This window comes from Budorcas taxicolor, chromosome 18 (assembly GCF_023091745.1).
Source record: "Budorcas taxicolor isolate Tak-1 chromosome 18, Takin1.1, whole genome shotgun sequence".
Classification (NCBI taxonomy): domain Eukaryota; kingdom Metazoa; phylum Chordata; class Mammalia; order Artiodactyla; family Bovidae; genus Budorcas; species Budorcas taxicolor.
Window position 1 is genome coordinate 7,422,501 of NC_068927.1, and position 23,082 is coordinate 7,445,582.

General features: G+C 50.0%; 1 protein-coding gene across 4 annotated transcripts in view; it reads left to right on the top strand.

Moving 5' to 3' along the window:
* The window catches only part of WWOX (WW domain containing oxidoreductase), a 915,589-nt gene that overhangs the window by 421,435 nt on the left and 471,072 nt on the right, over positions 1–23,082 (top strand). Inside the window, exon 9 of one of the 4 annotated variants that reach the window (XM_052655898.1) lies at positions 16,929–17,626. The exons of the other annotated variants lie outside the window; for them this stretch is intronic. Coding sequence (XP_052511858.1) covers positions 16,929–16,982 — 54 coding nt within the window. The 3' untranslated portion in view covers positions 16,983–17,626. Of the gene's footprint in view, positions 1–16,928; positions 17,627–23,082 lie in introns of those variants that run through there. 4 annotated transcript variants of the gene reach the window in all.

Here is a 23,082-nt window from a genome sequence, read left to right on the forward strand (position 1 = left end):
TACACTGCAGATTTTGTGTACTACTCAGGGTGGCAGACTTAGAGCCGAAGTCCGAACTGGGTCTGAGGATTGTTTTGTAAATAAAGTTTTACTGGTGCACAGCTATGCCCATGTGCTTAGGAAGCCCATGGCTGCTTTCAGCTACAGTGGCACAGCTGAGCGGTCAGAGACCACATGCCCACAAGGTGCACAGTCGTTACTGTCGGGGTCTGTAGCCCAGGGGGCAGCAGCTTGTAATTAAACGCATACCTTTCTCTGCATCACAATGAAAAGATGTTCACAGAATAATGACTTGAGTCTGCTCTCAACAGCTTTCGCTACCAAATGGTTGTTGAGCGTTCTGTGTTCAGAGCCCTTTGGGTTTCACAGAGTCTTTCTCCAGCTTTGTCACTGTGGGGGGGACACACGAAGCAGCCGGAATGGCGCAGAAGAGGTGGTTTCTTTACGCGTGTGCTTGTTTTGCTGTTAGTGAAATCACGGTTGTCATCTTTAACACACTGTTTTTTTAGGGTCTAGATTGCTGCCTTCCATCCTGGAGCCTGCACCCTGTACCCTGGCTGGGGTGCAGGTGGCAAGCCCTTGGGACTAGCGTGGAACCACCCTAGTGATGTCTTTGTGTCCTGCTGGGCTTCCTTCCACGTTGTCCCTAAAGCTGTGCCCTGGGAGCTGACAGGGTGCCTGTCAGTGCAAACGTCCTGACTTCAGGGAAGCAAGTGGGTCTTCGGGCCAGAGGGCGTGGAGTGCGTGACAGATGGAGGGTCCCACTCCACCTTAGTCCAGGCAGGGTTGGGGTCCCGACAGCAGGCTTGAAGCACGTTATGTACACCTCAGAAATACTGCCATATTTGTCTCCTAAATGCATTCTTGGGCTTCCCTGGTAGCTCAGTGGGAAAGAATGTCTGCCAGTGCAGGAGACTCAAGTTTGCTCCCTGGGTTAGGAAGGTTCCCTGGAGAAGGAAACGGCAACCCACTCCAGTACTGTTCCCTGGAGAATCCCATGGAAGTGGAGCCTGGTGGGCTACAGTCCACGGGGTCACAGAAGAGTCGGACACGACCTGGTGACTGGTCAACAACAAACACCATCTTAGCTTTTTCTCTTCCATAGCTCTTGTAACGCTTAGCCTAATCAGGCTAACCATGTTTAATGATCCCTGGCTATGGGCTGAGTGTTGTAAATAGTATCCACCCTAATTTTGCTGCAATGCGATAAACGCTGACAAATTCAGAAATAGGGATCATGTTCTGAGATTGGAGACTCTCATGTGATGCTAGTTATAAAGTCATTTTCATAAGTTTTAGATTTGTACTTTTATTTGAATATTGGCATTTCCACCATTTCTGGAAGAGTGTGGACTAAGGAGGTTACAGAAACACGGTACAGACGCCACCATGCTTGCATACTGTGCCGAAGTACCATGCAGAGACCCCTTGGCCAAACATCCCACCCAGACTGGACACCAGCCACCGGACAGTGTGGAGCAGTCTCGTCCCCTGTATCCGGGGTTGTTATCCTTTGTCAAGTTTCAACTTGGCCCAGCATTTTAATATTTATCCATGTTCTCCCTTCTTCCTGAGGCACTTCGACTGCATGAGAATTGATTTCAAGAAATATACTTAGGGCCTTTTTTTTTTTTTTTTGCACACTCTTGGGTTGGCAAAATGCATATTTGCATAGAAATAATCTGTAGTGAGCTCTCCTTGCAAGTGTGTCAGATTTATAAACATCATGACTATAAGGACATATTTTTGGATCTGGATTTCCTCCTCAGTTTATTTCTTTTTTCATTGGTCATGTTCTGGGTCACTCTGCACTGGATTTATTGGGTTGGAATTTTGTTTTTTGAGCAATTTCTTGGCCCAGGTTGTGTTTCTGTGTTTATATTAAAGCATCTCACCAGGTTGTTTTTTTTTCATCTCAGTGTTCACAGGCTCCTTCTGGTGAAGATAAAACGTGCGGTCCGTAAGCCTCTTCCACCTGCCTCTCCTCCCACCCCCAGCGTGGCCCACAATCCCTCTTTGAAGATGGTGGGCTTTAATAGGCAGGGGAGACCAGAGACACCAGATGGTTTTACCTCACACCTGTGAGAGTGCCAGGGCTCGGAAAGAACACCAAAGTTAATGGCCGGAATGGGGCTGCCAAGCTCAGTGGGATTTGCTGTGACTGGCGCAGCGTTGTGTAACCGAGCTCTCCGGCTAACTGATGGCTACGTCGGCCCGCCGCCCCACCGGCGCCTCCTCCCCACCGCCCAGCCCCGCCTCGTGTGAAGGGTGCTCCGTGTTTCCGTCTGCCCCGCCACCCCTCACCCGCATCCCTGCCGCGTCTCTCCTTGACTGCTTTCTCCCTCCGCTTCGCACCCCTGTGCTTTTTCCCTGCCAGCTGGGCTTCCTCTGCTATTGTGCACGTTTCCTGTTTTTCTCTTGTCCAGTGGCCTCAGACTTGACTTTTCATTGGCTGGCAGGCGGCATCTGGCCTGGTGTCGTCCTCCCCGAACCTTGTGCTGTTCCGGCCTCGTGGACAAGTTGGCATGGGTCTGCGCTCTGGCCTGCCTTGGCTTTTTCTGGATGCTTTGTGCGCCTGGAGGTCCAAGTTCATTGTTGCCCCAGCTGAAGGAGGGCTTCCACTGCCCGCATATCTGCTGCTGATGCTCATCTGCACATTTTAAGGGCACCTGTATTTTCATTTCATAAGACCTGGGCAGCAGGTAGTTCTTGGAAGCACAGGATTACTTGGAAGAAATACGGTGTTCTCTCCCCCCTTGGCCTGCACCGAGAGTCTAAGCTCAGGCTCATAAATGAAGTAGCTCTTCCTTTTCCTTCAGAAGTGAACTTCTCTTGTCCTGCTCTCATTGGCAGGGGGTTAAAGGTGGGCCCAGTGAGTCCCCATCTGCTCTGTCCATGCCGCGGTGTGACTGAGAGCCTGCGATCTGCTTGTAACCAGTGGGAAGTAGAAATGCTTAAGGAGCATCACTTCCTGGATTAGTCTTCACTACACGGCAGAGTAAAGAGACTTTGATGACATAAGTAAGGTCCCAGATGAGCTGATGTTAAGTCGACATATCAGGGAGATGTGGGCCTGAGTTAGGTTAAAGCTGCTAACACATTATTGACTGGAGATGTATCAATACATTTTTAGAGAATGATACAGTTAACATTGCCGTGCATAGTTGTTAGAGCTTAAAATTGTTCAAGGGTTCGTTATACGACCTAAGGTTGTCATTATTCATATTCTGCTCTGTTAGGTTTTCATTCCAACCTCATGTGTATATAAATGTAAAAATTTCAAAAATGGCGCATCACGGAATTTTGAGTGAAGAAGAACTTTTCAGGAATTTTAGGCAGGCACTTGCTCTGGTTGTCCTAGTGACATGCATACTGGTGTGTCAGCAGATGATGGCTCTTCAGAATGTAGTTCTGATTCAGACATGAATATTAGGCCATCAGAAAGACAGAAAAACTTCAGTGATTGGTTCTGATACAGGAAGTGGAAGTGAAACTCACAGTGCTAGGGGTGCGCCTTTGCATCTGCAGAAGAGTAGATGGAAGGCAACATTCCACAAAACTTAGAAGGCTTTACGGTTGTGCCAGGTGTAACTGTTGGGTATAATAACCCGCCAAGTGTTTGTGAAGTAACAGAATTAATTTTTGGCTACCCAAAATAAAAAGCGCCAGCCACAAGTGTGTGTTTATGCAAAAATCCCCAGGTCAGTAGTGAATTAAAAGACTCAAGTCAGAGAGACTCTCCACTGAAGGTTTTAAAGACATAAGCTGCCACGTTGCGAGAGGCCGGTGACTTCTAGGATCTGAGTGGCCCGAAGTAACTGGCAAGAAAATGTGGGCATCAGTCCTACAACCTCAAGGAAATGAATTCTGCCAACAGGCTGAGAGGGTCGAACTTTCCCAGCAACGTCTCTGATGAGATTCACAGGCCAGCTGATCCCTGAATTTGAGCCTAGTGAGACCCTGAAGTTGTGAACCCAGCTCAGCAAGCCACGCCCACACTGCTGACCTGTTGGAGGTGTATGATACAAAACGTTCTGATGTTTTCAGCCAGTGAGTTTGTGGGAATTTGTCCCACAGTGGTGGAAAAGGAACGCATTCAGGGCAGTGGAGACTTCACCTGTCTTTGGCATTCTGCTGCACAGCAAGTTCCAGTTCCTAACCAGGCCACAGAAGGCCGCCAAGACAATGACAGGCCCAGAGCAAATGCACATTGTGTAAGAAGGTCCCACTTCTTCATGATTTTCAGCTCTGTGCTAAGAGGAAAATTACAGTGCCAAATTCTGTGCGAGAATTATAGACACACTTGCACTTAGAGCCACGTGTTGTCCGTCCCAAAACATGGTCAGGAGCAGCTCATGTGACCAGCGTGTGGCTAGGAGGAGTCGCCTCCTGGCTCACTGAGCAGAAACGAGGTGCCTTCAAGGTATAGGTCACACCATTCAGTTTATAGATGAGGAAGGGAGGAATCTGCAGCCCCTCTCAGGCAGAACTCAATATAAGGCCTCCGTCTTGAATCGCATTGACCCAAGAGGTCATATGATTTCCATTCATTTATGGAGCAACTCAAGGGCAGAAGTGAAATTGTAATTTCACTTGTGAATATCTGAATCCTTGTTTTATTTATGTATTTATTGAATTCCCCCCTCCACACCACCACCACTTCCGCCCCCCCATCCCTTGTCCAAGAATCGTCTTTCCCTTTAAAAACTCCCTGGATGCCCCAGGATTTTTCCCCCCTAAAAGCGACGTATTTCTCACTGTCAGACTCGATCGGGCCATGCAGAGTCCTCGCTTCCTCCCATGCTCACCCAACCTGAAATAATTGTCTGTATGTTCCTTTTATTGTCACCTCTGAAACAAGATGAAGAAACCAATGGTTTGCTTTAGAAGGCATTAACTTCTTTATCACATTAATACTGACTCGTATCTTATTTCCCACTTGCAGTAAGAAAAACCATTCAAATCTTTTCCCTCACAGGACAATATCTTTAATAGCTTCTGTGTGTTTCCTATTTTTGGCTGTTTCTGTATAAACAGACTTAATCTAATAGCATGCTGAACCATCTAACTTGGCAGAAATTCAGAAAATCACTCATTTCTATGGCAAGCCGGGATGCCAAGAAGGGGGAGGGGGGAGCCCTCACTTTTATTGCAGAAAGATTTCTCTTAAAGTTTTCTTTCATGAACATAATATGTCTATCATTTGAAATTCTCCAGCACCCTGACTGGAAATTATTTATTGCAGAAAGACACAATGGCGAACGAGAAACTATTACTCTGTGTGCCGTTTCTGTCTTCGATTCCTTTGCCCTAAGAAGCAGGAACACATGAACTCCGCGGTGAATGCTGGTGTGGTTATGGAGGATGGCGCCCACCTCTGGGCTTGTGCGCCAAGCCGTTTCCACCCCCTGAATCCAGAAGTTGAGAACATCACAGCCCCGTGCAAAGCCCACCTGGTGGCTGGCCCAGTCCAGAGTTCTCCCCCCGTCGCTGGAACAAGAGCCTGCTCTGGGAGAAAGCATCCTTGCTGCCATTCTAGGAGAGCTCTCGCCACACACACAGCACCCATTCTGACTTGTTGCCAGTCACACGTGGCAGATCCTGAGTGGTCTAAGAATCCCCGGGTCCCACTCCTGAGCACTGGCTGGAGAACCTCACGCGTCCTGCTGATGCAGCCTCTGACGACTCAGTGTTACGCATTCTTCCACCGTCCCATCCCTAGACCAGGGTCCCCAGGATCGCAGCTCTGGGCTCCATTCTCTGTGCCCCTCCATGGTGCCCTTCCTCACCACAGGAGAGGGATTCCGAGGGCCCTGTGGGCTCCCTTCAAGGGTTCCTGGGACAGGACACACCAGCTTTCTGAAGGCTCTTCCTGCAACAGAATGAAATTCACGCAAGGACCAGTGCCCTTTATCAGAGAGGTCAAGGTGAGGGGCGGGATGCTCAGCAGCCACCTGAGGGGTTTCTCTGGGCAGAAGGCAAGGCGGGGTGAGCACCAGGGCCTCTTCCCCTGGTCAGATTCCCGGGGCCTAATGTTTCCTCTTCAGTTCGTGGTCCTGAAGCCCCGCCCCCACCAGAAGCCCTTCTATCTGTTTAAAAGGGAGATTCCCAGGTCTGCCATGGACACTTGGTCCAGGAGTTGGGTACCAGCGTGGGTGTCGGCATCTGTACATCTGTCCAGCTCCCACAGTGATTCTGACACACCCTTGGGGCTAAGAAGCACCCTCCTATCAGAGCTGGCACCTCCATAAGGATGAGATCCGTCTTCTCTTGCTGTTTTGTATGCTTCCCCATGCAAGGATAATTACACAGAAGCAGCACAGCAATGCTTGTTGGTGGGTTTATTCTAGGCTTTCTTTTTTCTTTTCTTTTTTTTTAGCTGTCTTTGTCTGCAACTTTGCAAAATAAACCCCGCGGTCACCCCACACTTTGTGGGTAGCTTGCTAGAATGGAATTTCACTGTCTTAAATTGGGGGTTAATTTCTTGGTTTCAGCTGAATTGTGAAAGGGAGTGGAAAGACCCTTGGAAAAACATGAATATTGCTGCTGAGCGCTAGCCAGGCCCTTCCTTTCCAGCAAGTTCCATGAGGGATTAAGAGTCTGGCTGTTTCCAACCCCCTGTTAGTGTTGCTTCCAGACCCCCTCCTCACTGAGCATTTATCTTGCAAGGGGCATATTTAGGGATGTTCCCATTCTATTTTATCTGCAGAATTACTTTCCATTCTGAGGTCTTTTGTATAAGTATTCCTTGAACCCATTCCAAAAAGTGGGTTTTTAACCCAGTAGACCATAACTGCAGTGTTTTACCGTGCATACATATTTCAGAATGTGAATGTAAGTAGATTTCACAGAGTTAAAATTAAAACTTTTCTAAGGGCACCAGTGCTTGCTTTCCCGTGTTGGACTTTTCCCTTTGGAGTCCTTACAGCGTTTAAAAGATTCTCTAAAAACAGGAAGACTTTTTCACTTGGGTATTTTTTTTTAATGTACAAGAGATGGGGTTCAGAAAACACCAGTGAGATTTGGCCTCCCTGCAGTAAGTAGGCTTGGTAACTGCCTAGGCTCAGTTTTGAATCTGAGAGTTAGTGCCGTTAAGATTAGCATTGTGCTGTCAGGTTTCTAGCTGGCATGTTCTTTTGCCCTCTTGTTTCTCTTGAAATCCCTTTCTCAGGCAGAAGCTAATGTCATTGCTCTGGAGTAGAAATCCAGTCTCCCCACCACCCTGTCACCACTCTCTTGCTTAATCCCCTCGCCTGGCTGCCTGTTTCCCTTGGGATGGGATCGGAAATCCTCACCTGACGCTGCAAGGACCCTGACAATCTCTGCAGCCCACTCTCACCCGACTCTGCCCTGCCTGCACACACCCCAGCACACACGCAACTTGCCGCAGGGCCTTTGCACATGCTGCTGACCACCTGGAGTAGTCCTCGCCTCCTGCTTTAGCTAATAAACCTTTGCTGATTCTTTAAAGGCTCAGCTAGGTCTTTCCTTTCAGCAAGCCACACAGTTACTTTATCTTTCCAAGCTGTATTTTCTTCTCTGTATCATCTTACTAGGGTTAATAGCTACATCTTCTATTTGGAAGGAAGGGGACTTTTTGGAGAGAAGTGAGGAATAAGCGATATGATTCCGTAAAGCCCTTGGTGGAGTACCTGGCGTGCGGTAGGTGAGCATGCTCTGAGTGTTAGCGGCCGTCACTGAGCCGGTTGGCTGCCTCTCGCCATGAGGCCTTTCCTTTGGATTCTTCCATAGTTGATGCTGCAGGTGGGGTTTCTGTTGTGGTTGTCTGTCTTCTGGTTTTTGGTGGGAGTATATCAGAGGAGGTCAAGAAAGGGAGGAAGAAGTAAGGGAGGTGTTGCTATAAGCTCTGTCATGCCCCCAGCATATGCCCTGAAAGATCCTCTCTTTCCCTGCTGCTGTGGTCAGAGTGCATGTTACCCCTCCAGTTCATGTTTTAAAATCCTAGTCTCCAAAGATGATGGTACTAGGAGATGGGGCCTCTGAGAGGTGCTTGCTTCATGCAGTGGCGCTCTCTCAAATGGGTTTGGTGGCCTTTTAATAAATGCCCCAGAGAGCTCCCAGCCCCTTCCACTGTGAGAGGAGGCAGTGAGAAGATGCCAGCCATAAGCCTCATTAGTATCTGCCGTCTGTGCACCTTGCACGCTGACCTCCAGCCTCCTGAATGGTGAAGAAGGCGTTGCTGTTGCTTGTAAACCACCCAGCCTGTGCTCTTTTGTTACAGCAGCTCAGATGAACTAAGATCACCGCTTACTCACTTGGCTGTATTTTTGGCCTAATCACCGCCCACCCCTCCTCAACCCCTGCAGAGTGTAAGGGAAAGAAAGGGCCATGTGGAGAGATCCAGTGTTTGTTATCCTCGTTTTATAGTGAAGACACTGAGGTGTGCAGAGCTTCTGTGCCTCCCGTGGGCCAGTCCTCGCCCTCGCTAACTGCCAGCCAGCGGCTCTGCGTGTCGCCCGCCTTCAAAACAGAACCACTAGCCCAGGACTTTGCTTAGGGCCTTCCTGTGTTCTCCGGAACACATGCCGTGACACCAGCGCCCAACCTTTCACTGTGCAGCATTCCGACAGGCATGCAGACAGGCCTCTGGCTCGAGTGACACCACTACAAAGGCCCCTGCTTTTCATAAATGGATCACCGCGAGGCCGCGTCTCAAGAAAGCAGCTTCTGCTGCCTCCCGCGCGCTTTTATGCTCTGCTGTGAAGTGCAGAGAGGAGCTGGCGGGTCTCCTTTCCTTCTCTACTCCATGCATGATTTATAAAGGGAGCTCGGCAGCTCCTGGGGCGCATGCCGCCACCTGGACCTCGCCCCCAGGAGCATCAGGAGGGCTTGGGCCCCATGTCACTCTCCACTCGCCCGTGGGTCAGCTCAGAGAGCAGGGGAGGGGCTGTCCTGTGGAGTTTATTTAAGTTTCTTCGGGTTTCTCATTGCAGAGATCAGTTCCAGCGTTGCAGACCAGAGGGCCGTTTGTCCTTTTAGTAGTAGTCTGACCCTCTAGGGGGGGCCCAAAGTGGCACGCACACACCCCACCCCAAGACCAGGACAGCTTCCCGTGGGGACTGCCCCTGTGTTCCATCTTCCTACAGTGCCCCCACCCAGACGTGGGTTGGGGATCCAGCCATGTTCTTCTAGACCTCAGACCTCTTTTTTTTTTTTAATTTTGAAGAACATCTCTACAATGAAAGATTCACTCTTTTGAGTCTTCGGGAGCTTTACTGTACAGTACTAGTGCCCAAGGGATAGGAGCGCCATAAATTGCTGAGAGCTGGCTCCCCATAGACCAAGTGTTTTGTTACAGATACATGTGGAAATACTGAAGTTTTGGAATGGCGTGCCCCCGCTGTTTATATATCTGACTGCTGTTACAGCACCGTCTCTCTCACTTACTCATTCCTGCACCAGAAATCTTCGAGTGGAAGAGTCGGTGGAAGCATTAAAGCTTCAGGGCCTTAGAACCAGTGAGAAGGCATCCTGCCTGTGAAGGTCATCCACCAGGAGCTCAACCCAGGGCCAGTGGGGTAGAGCTCAGTTCTGGGCTGGAATGTGTGTGTTGTGGGGGAGGGAATTGGGGTCAGTGGTGCATTTGTGAAAGAGGAGGAGGAGAAAGGGCTCAGAGCAGGAAAGAGCCCGGGAGACAGCTAGTATTTGTCAAGCTCCTACTGCGTGCCAGGCTCAGTGCCCTGACGGCACTGGGGCATCTTCACAGGGTCCTGAAGGCAGGCCTGTAGAACCTGGTTCCCCGCCGTTCACACAGGAAGCCTTGCCCGACGGCATCAGACTTTGAGTCTAAGTGTGTCTGGTGCTGAAACCATGCTCTTTCCCCTGAGTGTCTGCAGGCGAGTGTTGCCTGACTCAGGGTTTGCTAGGGCCTGGCTCTGGGCCGGAGCTGGTGGCGTGAAGCCCTCTCATTCCACGCCTGTGAATGGATCCCTCAGTCCGTCACCCAGGAGGCGTGAGCAAGGGTGCCAGGCGGACTTAGATCTGGCTACTCTGACTTAGATACCGGTGAAGCGACCTCGTAGACATCTCCTCTGGGAGGACCGGGAAGGTTTCTAATGTGTAGCTTCTGACCAAGCAAGAAGGGAGACTGTTGCTTGAAATGGGTTTTTAGGGACTGAATGTGTCCTCCAAGATTCCTGGGCTGAAGCCCCAATGGCCAGCATGGTGGCCTTTGGAGGGAGGGGGTTAGGTTTAGATGAGGTCATCCTGGGGTCAGTGCCCTGATAGGATGAGGAAAGCAGAGCTCTGTCTCCTGCTGTGCGCCCTGAGGAAGGGTCCTCTGAGCACACAGCCTGGGGCAGCCCCTGCAAGCCTAGAAGAGAACTTTCACCACAGGTGAGATCCCATCTTGCTGAAGGTCAGGGTACAGGACCTTGATCTGGGACTTCCCAGCCTCCAGAGCTGTCAGAAATCAGCATCTGTTACTTAAATCCCCCAGCCTCTGGTATTTTCTTACAACAGCCGAGCAGACAAAGGCATGGGCCTAGCACACTGTGACCCACAGAATCAGAAGCCGCATGCCTGGGTCCGTGCCGTGGACTGGCCAGGTATTTTCTCCGGGCCTTGAGCAAGTCACTTATCTTCTCTAAGCCCCAGTTTCTTCATCTATAAAATGGGGATGCGTTAGCAACCTTCCTCAAGGCTCATGCGTGCATGCTAAGTTGCCTCAGTCGTGTCCGACTCTTTGCAACCCCATGGACTGTAGCCCACCAGGCTCCTCCATCCATGGGATTCTCCAGGCAAGAACACTGGAGTGGGTTGCCATGCCCTTCTCTGGGGATCTTGCTGACCCAGGGATCGAACCTGTGTCTCCTGCACCTCCTGCATTGGCAGGCAGGTTCTTTACCGCTGAGCCACCAGGGAAGCCTCAAGGCTCAGTACCCATTAAGTGCTCAGTACTTAGCACCACTGACATCATTCACAGCATCATCATCATTATTAAAAGTCAACATCATTCACACTGTCATCGACGTCATTCTCATCACTGTCACCCCGAAAAGCACTAGTATATGGTTTCCATTTGCCCTTGACCAGGGGTCCGTGTTGGGAAAATCTGTGAATGACAGATACACACAGAACCCAGAGGTCAGCCTTTCCATGCAAGCATCAGTGGTGGCCTCCTTAGGGGAAAGCATGCTTTGGAAACCAGGTCACAGAGGAAAGTACCTTTTATTGTACCGAGCCGAGAGGTCTGTCGTGGACGTGCAGAGGGAGCCCGGCCTAATTGCGTTGATAATACAATCCCGTAACTCATTCTGCCAGCACGGAGGTAGATGGGCGGTCCCCGTCGTTGCAACTGAGCTTTGCCCCTGTTCTCCTAGGAGAGACATCAGCGCTCCAGTCGTGATTAAAGTGCCTCGGACGAGCCCTTGCTATTAAGTTTGTGACTTCAGTTTAATAAAAGGTAGTCTATTAAAGTGGAAACACGTGATTGTTGATAAGGACTGAACATGTTATAAATCACATTAAAGCTTCGATAATACAAAATGCAAGGAAAGAAAGCAAAGGGTCATTGGCTGCCTACTATGCACTGTTTGTCCCTCTGCACACTTAGAGACATCTCGGCAGGACATCCTGCGCCTTCGAGTAAGCCAAGTCTGGCTTCTCTGATACATCGTATATTTCATTATCAGACGTTCAGCATTTAGGAGATTACGAGAGAGGCATCCAGGTGACTGGGGAATAGTTGCTCCAGATGATAAGCTCTTTGGACTAGACCAACACTGGCTTAATGAAGTTTTGCTGTGTGTCATTATTTTTTTCCTGATAGAAAATCAAGTGACTCTTGTCTTCTTTCACCATTCTCAGCCCCTTTGCTAACTCCTCATGACCCCCTTTTTTCTGATTCCATAGAAACTTTTAAAAAATCTGAATTGATGGATTTCTTTTAGCTTTAAGTTCCTAGAATTCTACCAGGGACCTGACAGATGAAGGCTCAATTGCCAAGGCATGCAAACAAAAGTAGGCAGCTCAGCTGAGAAAGTGCAGAGAGAAGGAAGAGCTCCCCACCTTCCCTGGAGCCAGGGTTAGGTCCGGGTGAGGGTCTAGAAAGTATTCAGCCTCCACTTAATCCAGCTGCTTCTACAGGTAACTTCTTCATGGGGCCAGCGCACCATCGTTTAGAGACTTCGTAAGACCAGAGTGAGGGTGTGTGCGCTGGGGAGAACTCCCTACCTGACTGGAGAGGCTGGTGGGGTCTGGGCTTGCTCCCCTCCACTGCCCAATTCCAGGTAAGGCCATGTGCCCAGTGGAGACATGTGAGTGTTCCTGCCTGTCCATCTAGAGCACACCAGGGACCCTGGGATGACCAAAAAACAAAAACTGATAGTACACATTGAACTGCCCTCCCCCCCTTTCATGGTGATCCTTTAATGATAGGTATTCCCACCCCCGTGTTACAGGTGAGGCTTTAAACAGGTCAAGAGGTTGGCCTGTGGTCATGGGATTCATCCGCGGGCCGCCTGGCCTTTGAAGACCTGTCTTGCTGGAACTTTCTACCACATTTGTTGTTGTTTAGTTGCCAAGTCGTGTTTGACTCTTCGCGACCACATGGACTGCAGCACACCAGGCTTCCCTGTCCCTCACCATCTCCCGGAGTTTGCCCAAGTTCATGTCCATTGACTCAGTGATACCATCCAACCATCTCGTCCTCTTTCAGCCTCTGTCTACCACATCGCACTTCCTTATAGTCCCTGACATCATTCTCAGAACAGAAAAAACAGAGGGGCCTCGAGAGGTGATCTTCTGGGTGTGCCATTGTGGATGGCACAGAGCTAGCAAGCACATGGGAGGTGCCCAGGCCCCCTTCTGAAAGGAAAGGTGAGCACCTCGTGGGGTGGGGGTGTCACAGGGTGCAGTGGCTGGGAGCGGACAGGGAGGCGCTCTCAGCATGGCTGCCTGCAGCGCCTGACCTTGGCCCCGGGGTGCTTGCTGGAAGAGCCTGCTTCCCTCCTGGCTGGCCAGGCCTCCTCTCGCACTCCGAGCCAAGCTCTTCTCTCAGGATGACTGCCAGGCACCACACGCCACCCTCAGCACTTTGCAGACATTGTTTGCACTGTCAGTTCAGCCAAACAGGGAGGGACTGTCACTGCCCGTTTTACAGATCAGCCAGCCAGTGTTTGGAGGGGTGAGTGGTTTCGAGTCCTCAGTAGCCAGGGGCAGAGTCAAGCTCTGACCCCAGGGGCTGGGCTCAGGAGTTAGCCCTCCCATTTGTAGACCTCTCTGCTCAGAGCCTGCCTCTTCCCCCTCCCTGCCCTTCCCTTTGATCCTGGTCCAGCTTACCTCTCCCAGCCCTCATCTTCCTCCATCGCCTTTTTTTTTTCTTTTTTTTCACCCAGTGCAAACAGCCTCTGAAAGACCCAGCCCGCTGGCCTTGGGTTCTGATAAGATCTGGCTGTTGCTCCCTTTGTCTGGTCTGTACCTGCCTTTTCTGAATGGCCTTGTTAATTGCAATTGACTCCCCTAGAATGTGGATGGCAGTGCTATTTGACACCGGACTAATGCCTCTGACTTCTCCTTGGTGCCTCCAGCAGCAGGCTAGAGGGCCCGGGAGGGGGGTCAGAGGGAAGACAGAGCACTTCTGATTCCAATAAAATACATCAGCGCCTTAGAGCTCTTCTATCTGTCAAGTCCATCTCTCTCTCCGCCCCCCCCCCCCACCCCGCTCTCTCTCTCAGATGTTATTTCTAGGAAGTCACAGTAAAATGAGAAGTTACAGGGAGATACCATAGTTGTAGCTCCCGGAACATTCAGGTGTTTTGTTTGTTTGGGGCTTGGCTGTTGTTGTCATTTTCGGGATTTAGTCCTAAGCATGAAAACCTGAGCGTTATGAATCCAGAGCAAGAGAATTAATAGGTCTGGGAGCTGGTGGTAGAGCTTGCTTTTGTGCAGGCCTGCTAAGTATCAGGCCTGCTAAGTGTCAGGCCTGCTTTGAGAACATAATCTTCCAACAGTCCTCTGAGGGAGGTATATGAAAGACCATCTGAGAGCTAGGAGAACTGAGGCTGCAGGGCTGGCTTTCTGTCCAGTTCTTGCTCATTGCCGTCCTCTTAACACCAGCGGAGGAGGCTCAGTTCACAAGCCTGCGTATGTATCATTAGTTGGACCGCCTTGGACCTCAAGCTGGGCAGAGTTGCTTGTGCAGGCGGTCAGGCTTGGTGGGCCTGCCTGCAGGGAGACAGGCATTGTGCTCAGACATTCTCATGCTTTTTCTTTTTCTCATAGGAACCTCCCAAGGTACCTGTGAGGTCAGAATGAGTCTCCCATTTTGCAGATGAGAAAACTGATGCACAGGAGAGGGAAAAATATGAAGATCTGAGGTCACATAGTCTGTTCATTACCAACCTGGGAGTAAAGGAGGGTGGTTCAGGATGACTGAGCAGGAGAGGTGGGCTTGGGGGAGCACACCCTCCCCAGCTCCAGGGGTGTAGGCCTGGTCACTCTGCGTCTGGCCCAGGTGGACAAACAGTAAAGAGGGCTCTGATGCCAGCTGAGGAGGCCCAGGAGGACGGCATTTGGGGCCTGGTCGCTCTGTGTCTGGCCTGGGTGGACGAACAGTAAAGAGGGCTCTGATGCCAGCTGAGGAGGCCCAGGAGGACGGCATCTGGGGCCCACAGTCTGTTTCCTCATTTTTAAAAAATGTATTTTTATTTTAATTATTTTTTTAATTGGAAGAAAGTTGCTTCACAACATTGTGTTGGTTTCTGCCATACAATAACACAAATCAGCCATAAGTGTGCATATATCATCTCCCTCTTGAGCCTGCCTCGCATCCCCGCATCCCCTCCCTCTGGGCCTCTGAGTGGGTTCTAGAGAGGTGGATGAACCTAGAACCTGTTATTCCAAATGGAGTCAGAAAGAGAAAAACAGATGCTGTATATTAACGCATACATATGGGATGTAGAAAAATGGTGCTGATGAACTGAGCTGGTGTCTCTTCTCTCAATTCTGCCTTGTGCTGGGGCCATTTCTGGTGTGTGACCACACAGGCAAGGGAGTGACATGGGAGAGCTGGGCTCAGAATTAAAAAAAAACTGAGGAAACAAAATGAATCTCAAGAGTCCTAAGGAAGCAGGTAGAGTGTCTGAAGCTGCAGACTGAACAAGGCGCTTCAGTGATGAGTTGGCAGCTTTCAGCACCTAAAATTCCAGATGTTTGAGCCCTCTTATAATGCCAGCTGCCAGCAAAGGCCCCTCTTTGGGCTGGCTGGGCCTGCAGAGCCGGCCGTGCTTTCAGAGGGGCAGGGCTCCCCCTTCCTCTGTGTCGCCTGCCTGGCCCCACGGTCCTTGGGGTGCTCAGTGCCTGGAGGTGGGTGAAGAAGGAGTGTGGATCAGGAAGAGCCGCCAGCCACTGCACGTCTCTGATCTAGGCATTAGTTTTCTCCTCCATTAAATGGAATCCCCGAAACCCATACCACAGAATTGCCAGAAGGGTGAACCGTGTAGCGGATACAGGTGCTTCAGTAGCTCAGAAAGTTATCACAGCTACTGTTTCATTTGTCTGCATCGCACACCCCCACCTACCCACTCACTCCCAGTCTTTCAGGGTGCAAAGCGTGAAAAACCAGAAGCCCAGAGAAGTGTCTGGGAGAGGATTGGAGGGAGGCAGGCTGCCTTTGTCAAGAGGTACCTTCTCTAAGTACCGTTCTTTTCCGTGGATTTCGCAATGACCCTCATTAGGAACAAAGCTTTGTGAACCTGTGTTTATTCTGCCCCCTCCCCCCCTGGAGATTTTCCTAAAGGAAAAGGCATAGGAACCCCCAACCCAAGCCAGAATCGAGTGCATAGATGACAATAGGAACCATCCTGGGCAGGAAAAGGCTCCTTTTTAATTAGAATCCTGGAAGGACAGACCCTCTAATTGCTGCACTGGTAGTGTCAGGGCCATCAATATTGGTGCCTCTTTCATTAATAAACTGGCAAGTCAGACGCTGCAGGAGGGGGAGACCCCGCGCCCCGCTCCCCTTCCCACCCCGAGCTCCACTTAATCAATGGCAGACACCGCGATCAAACAGGGAAAGAACATGTAAATCAGCTGCATTAATTCCGCAGGCCCCAACCAGGCAGACGGAAGGGTGGACACGAAAGGGAGCCTTCATCCGTGTGCCTGCGATGCCCCGGCTCTGGCGAACCCAACCAAGAGGCAGTTAAATGGCCCCGCAGATTGCGAGTGACTCGGGGAATGCCTGGGTTTATGTATGGATTAGCACCCTGATAGACCCTGAGTAGCAGAAGACGAAGACTAATTACCTGACAACGCTCCCCTCCACTCGCCTGGGTCATTGAAATTAATTTCTGCTTTCAGGCTTGGCAGAAAGCAGCTGCAGAATTTCAGTTCAATACTCAAATTAACGGGGAGCCGAAATTATTTCTCCGCACGGGCGGTGTTAGAGGAGTGGGCTACCAAATAGATCTTGATCGCAGACACCAAAGAAAGCATTATTCCTCCCTTTTCAACAAGAGCCTTGGGTCCTTGGAAGGTGCCAAGGAGGGAAAAAGAAATAACACCAATTTTGCTGGAGGGTAAACACGTAAGTGCTGTATTAAATGGGGTGTGACATCCCTGGGTAGGAGTCTTCTTGCCCCACCCCACCCCAATAAAATACAATTTCTCTCCATTTAACAGCAACAGCAAAATATTTAAATGTGTGGCCCTTTTGTATATACCAAATTGGAATTTCTCATAAAGGGGTATTTGTGAATATTTCGTCTCCCGCATGTCTTGTCATCAGGATGTACATTCACTCTTACTTCAAGGGTGAGGGCATGATGTGGAGGGGGCAGTAGGGAGGGGGTGCAGGGGAGAGGGGAGAAGTCAGAGGTGGGATTTGAACCCAGGGCTTCAGTCTCCAACTTCCTCTTTCTGTCCCTCCATGTTGACTTTTTTTTTTTTTTTTTTTTTGCTCCAAGATCCTTCCTCTCTGGGCTGCCTGCTTGCCTTCCAGCCTTGGTGGGAATCCGTGACATCTGCGGAGCACTGTCTGTGTGCACCAGGTCAAGTTCTTCCCCATCCAGGCCATCCCTTCTCACCTCATTGGTTTCTGTGATCTCCGCACCCCCAGGGCCCACCGGATGGATGAGGTTCACAGGCACGCCATGTTCTTGCCTTGGGCTCCTGCCAGCTCAGATAACTGCAGGCCCGAGGCCACTTCCCACTTGGACCACTGTGCCTTTTGCTCGGTTACATGTCAGAACGCATCACTGGGGACTTGTGGGCAACCAGACACATTAGTCACAGGTGCAGGAAAAGCATCACTGTTCTAACCCTGCCCAGCCTTTTAGGGTCGGGACACAGTTAACAAATTCTGGAACCCTGCTGTCAGGATTCAGGTTACATCCCGCATCTTGGTGTTAGCTGTTGTGTTCAGCTGCTAAGACATGTCCGACTCTTTGCAACCCTGTGGACTGTGGCGTGCCAGGCTCCTCTGTCCTTCGTTATCTCCTGGAGTTTGATCACATTCACGTCCATCGAGTCGGTGATGCCATCCAATCATCTCATCCTCTGCCACCACCTTCTTTCTTCCCTTCGGTGTTTCCCAGCATCAGGGTTTTTCCAGTGAGTCGGCTCTTTGCATCAGGTGGCCAAAGGGTTCGTGCTTCAGCATCAGTCCTTCCAGTGAATATTCAGGGTTGATTTCCTGTAGGATTGACTGGTTTGATCTCCTTGCTGTCCAAGGCACTCTCAATGCTCTTAATAGATGTGAAACCCTGGGGTTATTGCTTCTAATACTAACATCATTACTGGTATCTACCATTGTTGTTACTGGCATTATTACTAGTACTGCATGGGGATTCTGCAAGGATTAAGTTAAGTTCATGAAAGTGAAATACTTAAAACTGTGCCTGGCCCAGAGTAAGCTCTCAATAAATGATGGCTCTACAGTGACCCCTGACCCCAGTAACCCAGGCTCCGTAACCCAAGATACGGGCCTCTTTGTTTGCCTGAAATGACAGAAGAGCTGTCTGTGGACAGCTGTGTAGACCTGAGACCCTGTATTGAGGATCTCAGGTTGAACTGTACTGAGCCCCTCCCTGCCCTTTTCACACCTAAGAATTAAAACGGAAACATGTACTTTTAGAAAATAGTTACCACTTATCAAGTACTTGCCGTGTCCCTAGCTTCCTCATATTTATCCAGCAACAAAGCCAGACCACAGAGGCAAACCGTAGCTGCCACCGGATTTGTGAGCACCACGGACGCCACACAGCCAGGTCAGGGGACCTGGGCCTGGTCGTCGCGTCTTCAAGCCCACGCGGCAGCCAGGCACCCCCTTGTGCCCTGAGGAAGCAGTTAGGCCCCTTCGGACGTGACCAGCTGTAGGCCTGTGGCCTGGTGGCGGGATGACTTCCTGGTGGCGTCCCCACTGCCTGGAGCCAGCCAGCCCCCGTGGGAGAGGAGGCTAATCAGCCACGCACCGAATCTGCTTAGGAGGCTGTTTCACATAGTTTTATACCCTGGCTCCTAATAAAGGTCCCGTTATAAATGATCGTCTCACTATGATGTACTGGTTCCTCACCTTCTAGGAGCTGATTTAAAAGGAAGTCCCGGACTTCTTGTGGCTACGGAGTTTGTTCCTATTCCTCTTTGCTCGCTCAGCAGCTGAAGTGGTGTTGGGGGATAACACCCCAGCCCCACACAAAAAAATTATTTTTTGTCCAGCATGAGGCATTTGCCATAATGAGTAACCAGATCACTTGATACCCTGATACTTCATGAAGAAAGTCACTCCTCCTCTGTATACCATCTCCCATTCTCATTTACTCGGTTTGTTTATGCTTCGCTGGCTGTGCTGCTGCTGCTAAGTCACTTCAGTCGTGTCCGACTCTGTGCGACCCCATAGACGGCAGCCCACCAGGCTCCCCCGTCCCTGGGATTCTCCAGGCAACAACACTGGAGTGGGTTGCCATTTCCTTCCCCAATGCACAGAAGTGAAAAATGAAAGTGAAGTTGCTCAGTCGTGTCCGACTCTTCCTGAACCCATGGACTGCAGCCCACCAGGCTCCTCCATCCATGGGATTTTCCAGGCAAGAGTACTGAAGTGGGTTGCCATTGCCTTCTCCAGCTATAGAGGAGGAAAAAAGTAATTATTACCTTATGTAAGTGAGAATTCCAGGACTATCGTGGGTTCAGCCTGTGCTGGACCCGGGTATTCAGATGTCATGAAGTTTTTTTCTTCCCCTCTGAGGCTCAGCTTTTCCCTGCATAGATATAGAAGCATCTTTCATTGATGATGGTAAAGAAAGATGCACCTTTTGTCAAAACCTGGAATTGACCAGTTGACTGGCATTGATCTTGTTGGCTGGGGGAAGGGGGTTGGGATTCTTGGTTCAGCCTGCAGGAATGTTTGCACAGTATAGATCATCTGCCATCATGAGATGCCAAAACACCTGGATTGGGACCGAGGATACGAGTGTTTCCCTTAGGAATTAGGGTGCTTTATAGGAAGGGCATATGAATGCCAGCCAGGCACACGCAGACCATGTTGAAGGGCTCACTTCACAGTCTGGCTCACCTCTCTTTCCACCTTGGAGACTGGCTGGTTACTCTGATTTCTTCTGCCTTTCTCCACATTTATGGGCTTCCCAGGGGCTCAGTGGTACAGAGCCCACCTGCCAATGCCAGAGACAAAAGAGACTTGGGTTCGATCCCTGGGTTGGAAAGACCCCCTGGATGTCTTTCTGCACAAATACGTCATTACACAAATCACAGGATTGTAGAATAATGGTCCCTTTTCAACATGTAATCAGATACTTTGCAGAGCACCTCTGGATCTGTTAGGGAAGGAGATGAATCTCCGCCTGCCTTTTTGGCCTAATTTCCATTGCATTAAACCTTCCCCGCTTCCATTCTTTGAGAGCAGGCCTATTCCTCCCCATTTAAAAAATCATAGCTATATTTCCCCTGTGCTCACTAAGCTCTAGTCCCACACCAGCCCTTAGAATATCACCTCCCTTCTGCCTCAAAATAATCCCAAGTGAACCTCAGGATCACCTGTCTGCTAAGTGGCAGATCCTGGCTTTAAACCCTAGATCCAAAACAGGAAGTTCTAGAACATAGACCAAACATGTATTGGCTAAGGCTGGTGACATGAAACCAAGTTTTTCCTGCTTTCGGGAAATCCCAACCATTTTCCTCTCCAACTCTATAAAGACCTAGAGACTTTTTTTTTAACTGCTGTTTTTCCAGAGAGCAACATTAGTAGTCACTTTGGCAGAAATGTCACATGAACAGCGAGCGTCTCCATTCGCTTTAGCGCAGTCTTTTCTATTGTTCATCCAGCTTCTTGAACCCTCCTATCCGCACACCGCATTTGCTCACCCAGGACAGGTGGGCGGCACCTTGGAGAAGATGAAGGCAGAGAGAAAATCAGTTGGACGGGAAGTATGTTGAAAGATGCCTGACTAAATTACCACCTCCCAGGAGTGGTATGAAAAATAGCTATTTCTGTGGGACGCCAGAGCACTTTTTTCCTCTCAAATTCACGCATACCCCTGTGTGAAGGCCTGGGGCGACGGGGAGTCTGTTCCTAGGCTGTGGGGAGCTTTCTGAGAGTTCAGTGCCCTGTGGTCAAGAGGCACTGTGGGTGGTCCAGCCAGCCAGTCCCCCTGCACAGGCTGCTTGTGGGAAGAGTTCTCATCACAGTCTTTCTCATGGACAGCTTTGTGATAAACGGTTACGGGTCACTAAATGGTCTTGCTAATGAGAGACTGGGTATACAAGTGGACAATGGCCAGGCCGTATCTGATCATAGACCTCTGACCCGCAGCCTCCACAGCCGTCAGCCAGAAATGCTCGGGACTTGGTCAGTAACACCCGGCGTCGCTAATTTTTGTCCTTACTTCCATCTTCAGGACCAGCTAGAGAAAACCAGATATGCTCCCAAACCAAGCCCCTAGGATGTCACGCTCCTAGCTGGCCTGCCCCTAGCTTCCCCAGGCTGACGGCCTCCAATCATAACACACTGAAGCCTTCCCTTTTCCTATTAGAAAATGTGCCCTCTTCCTTGTCTGCCTTTGAGCTTCTAGCTGACTCCCCTGCTAGAACAAGCTTTGACTAGAAGGCCCCTGTTTATCCTCCTTTGGGTGGCCTGGGCTTATCTGCTAGGCTGACTTTCCCCTGTTCATTTTTTCACCCAGCTCTTCCCCTGTCTATGAACACGCAACCTTGATCTGCCCGTACCCCTCCCACTCTCTTTTCCTCTCCTCTCCCCCTGGTCCTTTTGTTTCGTGTGTGTGGCCACTTCTGACCTCAGTAAAAATAACTTTGTTGTTGCCATTAACACGATCATTTTATATGTTGAAGGTCCAAAGTGTCTAAGGTGGGTGCACCCATCCTCTCATTTAACCCATAGGGGAACCTGACAGGCACCCTCTGTCCCCATCTCACAGGCCCAGTCAATGGACAGGGGAATTGAGTGATCCTGGCAGCCTAAGGAAGGAGGGAAGGAGGGTGAGAAAGGAAAGAAGCAGGAAGAATGAATGAAGTTTAAAAAAAAAAAAAGAAAAGAAAAATCGTTTGGCTGAGTTGTATAAAAATGATCTTTTTTTGTCCCTTTTAATGTATCACTCCATACAGTGACCACAGTGTTTCTTTAGTTTATTCAAGGCCTAGTTTGGAGATGAAAAGGTGTGTATATCTTCTTAGTACTCTTTATTGTTAAGATTTTATTGGCTTATAGTTGATCTACAATGTTGTGTTCAAGTGTACAGAAGGTGATTCAGTTATACATACACATTTGTTTATTCCTTTTCAGATACTTTTCTCATATGGTTATCACAGAACATTGAATAGAGTTCCGTGCGCTGTATAGTAGGTCCTTGCTGGTTTTTCCCAGGTGGCTCAGTGGTAAAGAATCCACCTGCCAATGCAGGAGACTCAGGTTCGATCCCTGGGTTGGGACGGTCCCCTAGAGAAGGGAACGGCACCCCACTCCAGTACTCTTGCCTGGAGAGTCCCATGGACAGAGGAGCCTGGCGGGCTGCAGTCCGTGGGGTCGCGAGAGTCGGACACGACCGAGCACACGCATAGCGGTGTGTGTGTGTTCACCTCCAGCTCCCAGTTTATCCCGCCCCTGCCCCCCACGTTTCCGCTTTAGTAACCACAAGTTTCTTTTTCAACACCTGCACCTCTGTTTCTGTTTTGTAAGTAAGTTCATTTGTATCATTAAAAAGATCGGACCCCACGTCTCAGCGATGTCATGTGGCGTTTGTCTCTGTCTGACGCAGTGTGACCATCTCTTGCTGCAGATGGCATTGTTTCGTCTTTCTTGTGGCTGAGTAGTGTTTTGCCTTTCAGAAAAACGTACTCATTTCTGTACACTTGCAGATAGTTTCCTCCTTAAATTCCATAAGCTGGAGACAACACGCGCGTCCCAAGGGAACACAGATTTCAGTTTTGTCACCCGTGTGAACCTAGGGTCCCGACACTGTGTTCCCACTGTCGTCCACCATGGTGGGTGCCGGCCGCGACGGCAGCCCGCTGGTGAGATGTCCAACATTCCCCCAGTGCCTCAGTCTGCCCCTAAAGCCTCAGCGGTGTGGATCCAAGGACAGCCATCTTCAGCGCGCTCCTCACGAGTTGGTTGTCCACGCTAGCCTCTGAGGTCGTACAGTTAGCATATGTTGTCACAGTGAGTACTTATTACAATGGAGGTTTTCTCAGGGACCTGGATTTAGTAGTTTTAAATCAGAGGCCAACGTGGATTTTTAGGAATTGCATTCACAGTAGATTTCAGGCCTGATGAAAGGTTAGGGAATGGGTTTCCATGCCACATCTTGCCCGTCCCACAAATCTCACCTGGCCTGCAAAGGTGCATTTCTGTGAGCCAGCCACCTGAGGCACCCAGAAAATTTCAGAGCTTATAGCATCACCTGCGTTATGAGCCTTCCAGTGAAAAGGGGCGGGGGAAAAGTGGGCTGGCTGTTGAGCTTATATCCTTAACTCTTGTAACAACGTGAGTCTCCTTAATGGAGCGTCTCCTAAGCCTGGCACTGACGGGGATTTGGCTTTCCTGAGCTCAGCTGATAGACCCCTGGCTACTGGAGCCATCACCCATCTGTTCAG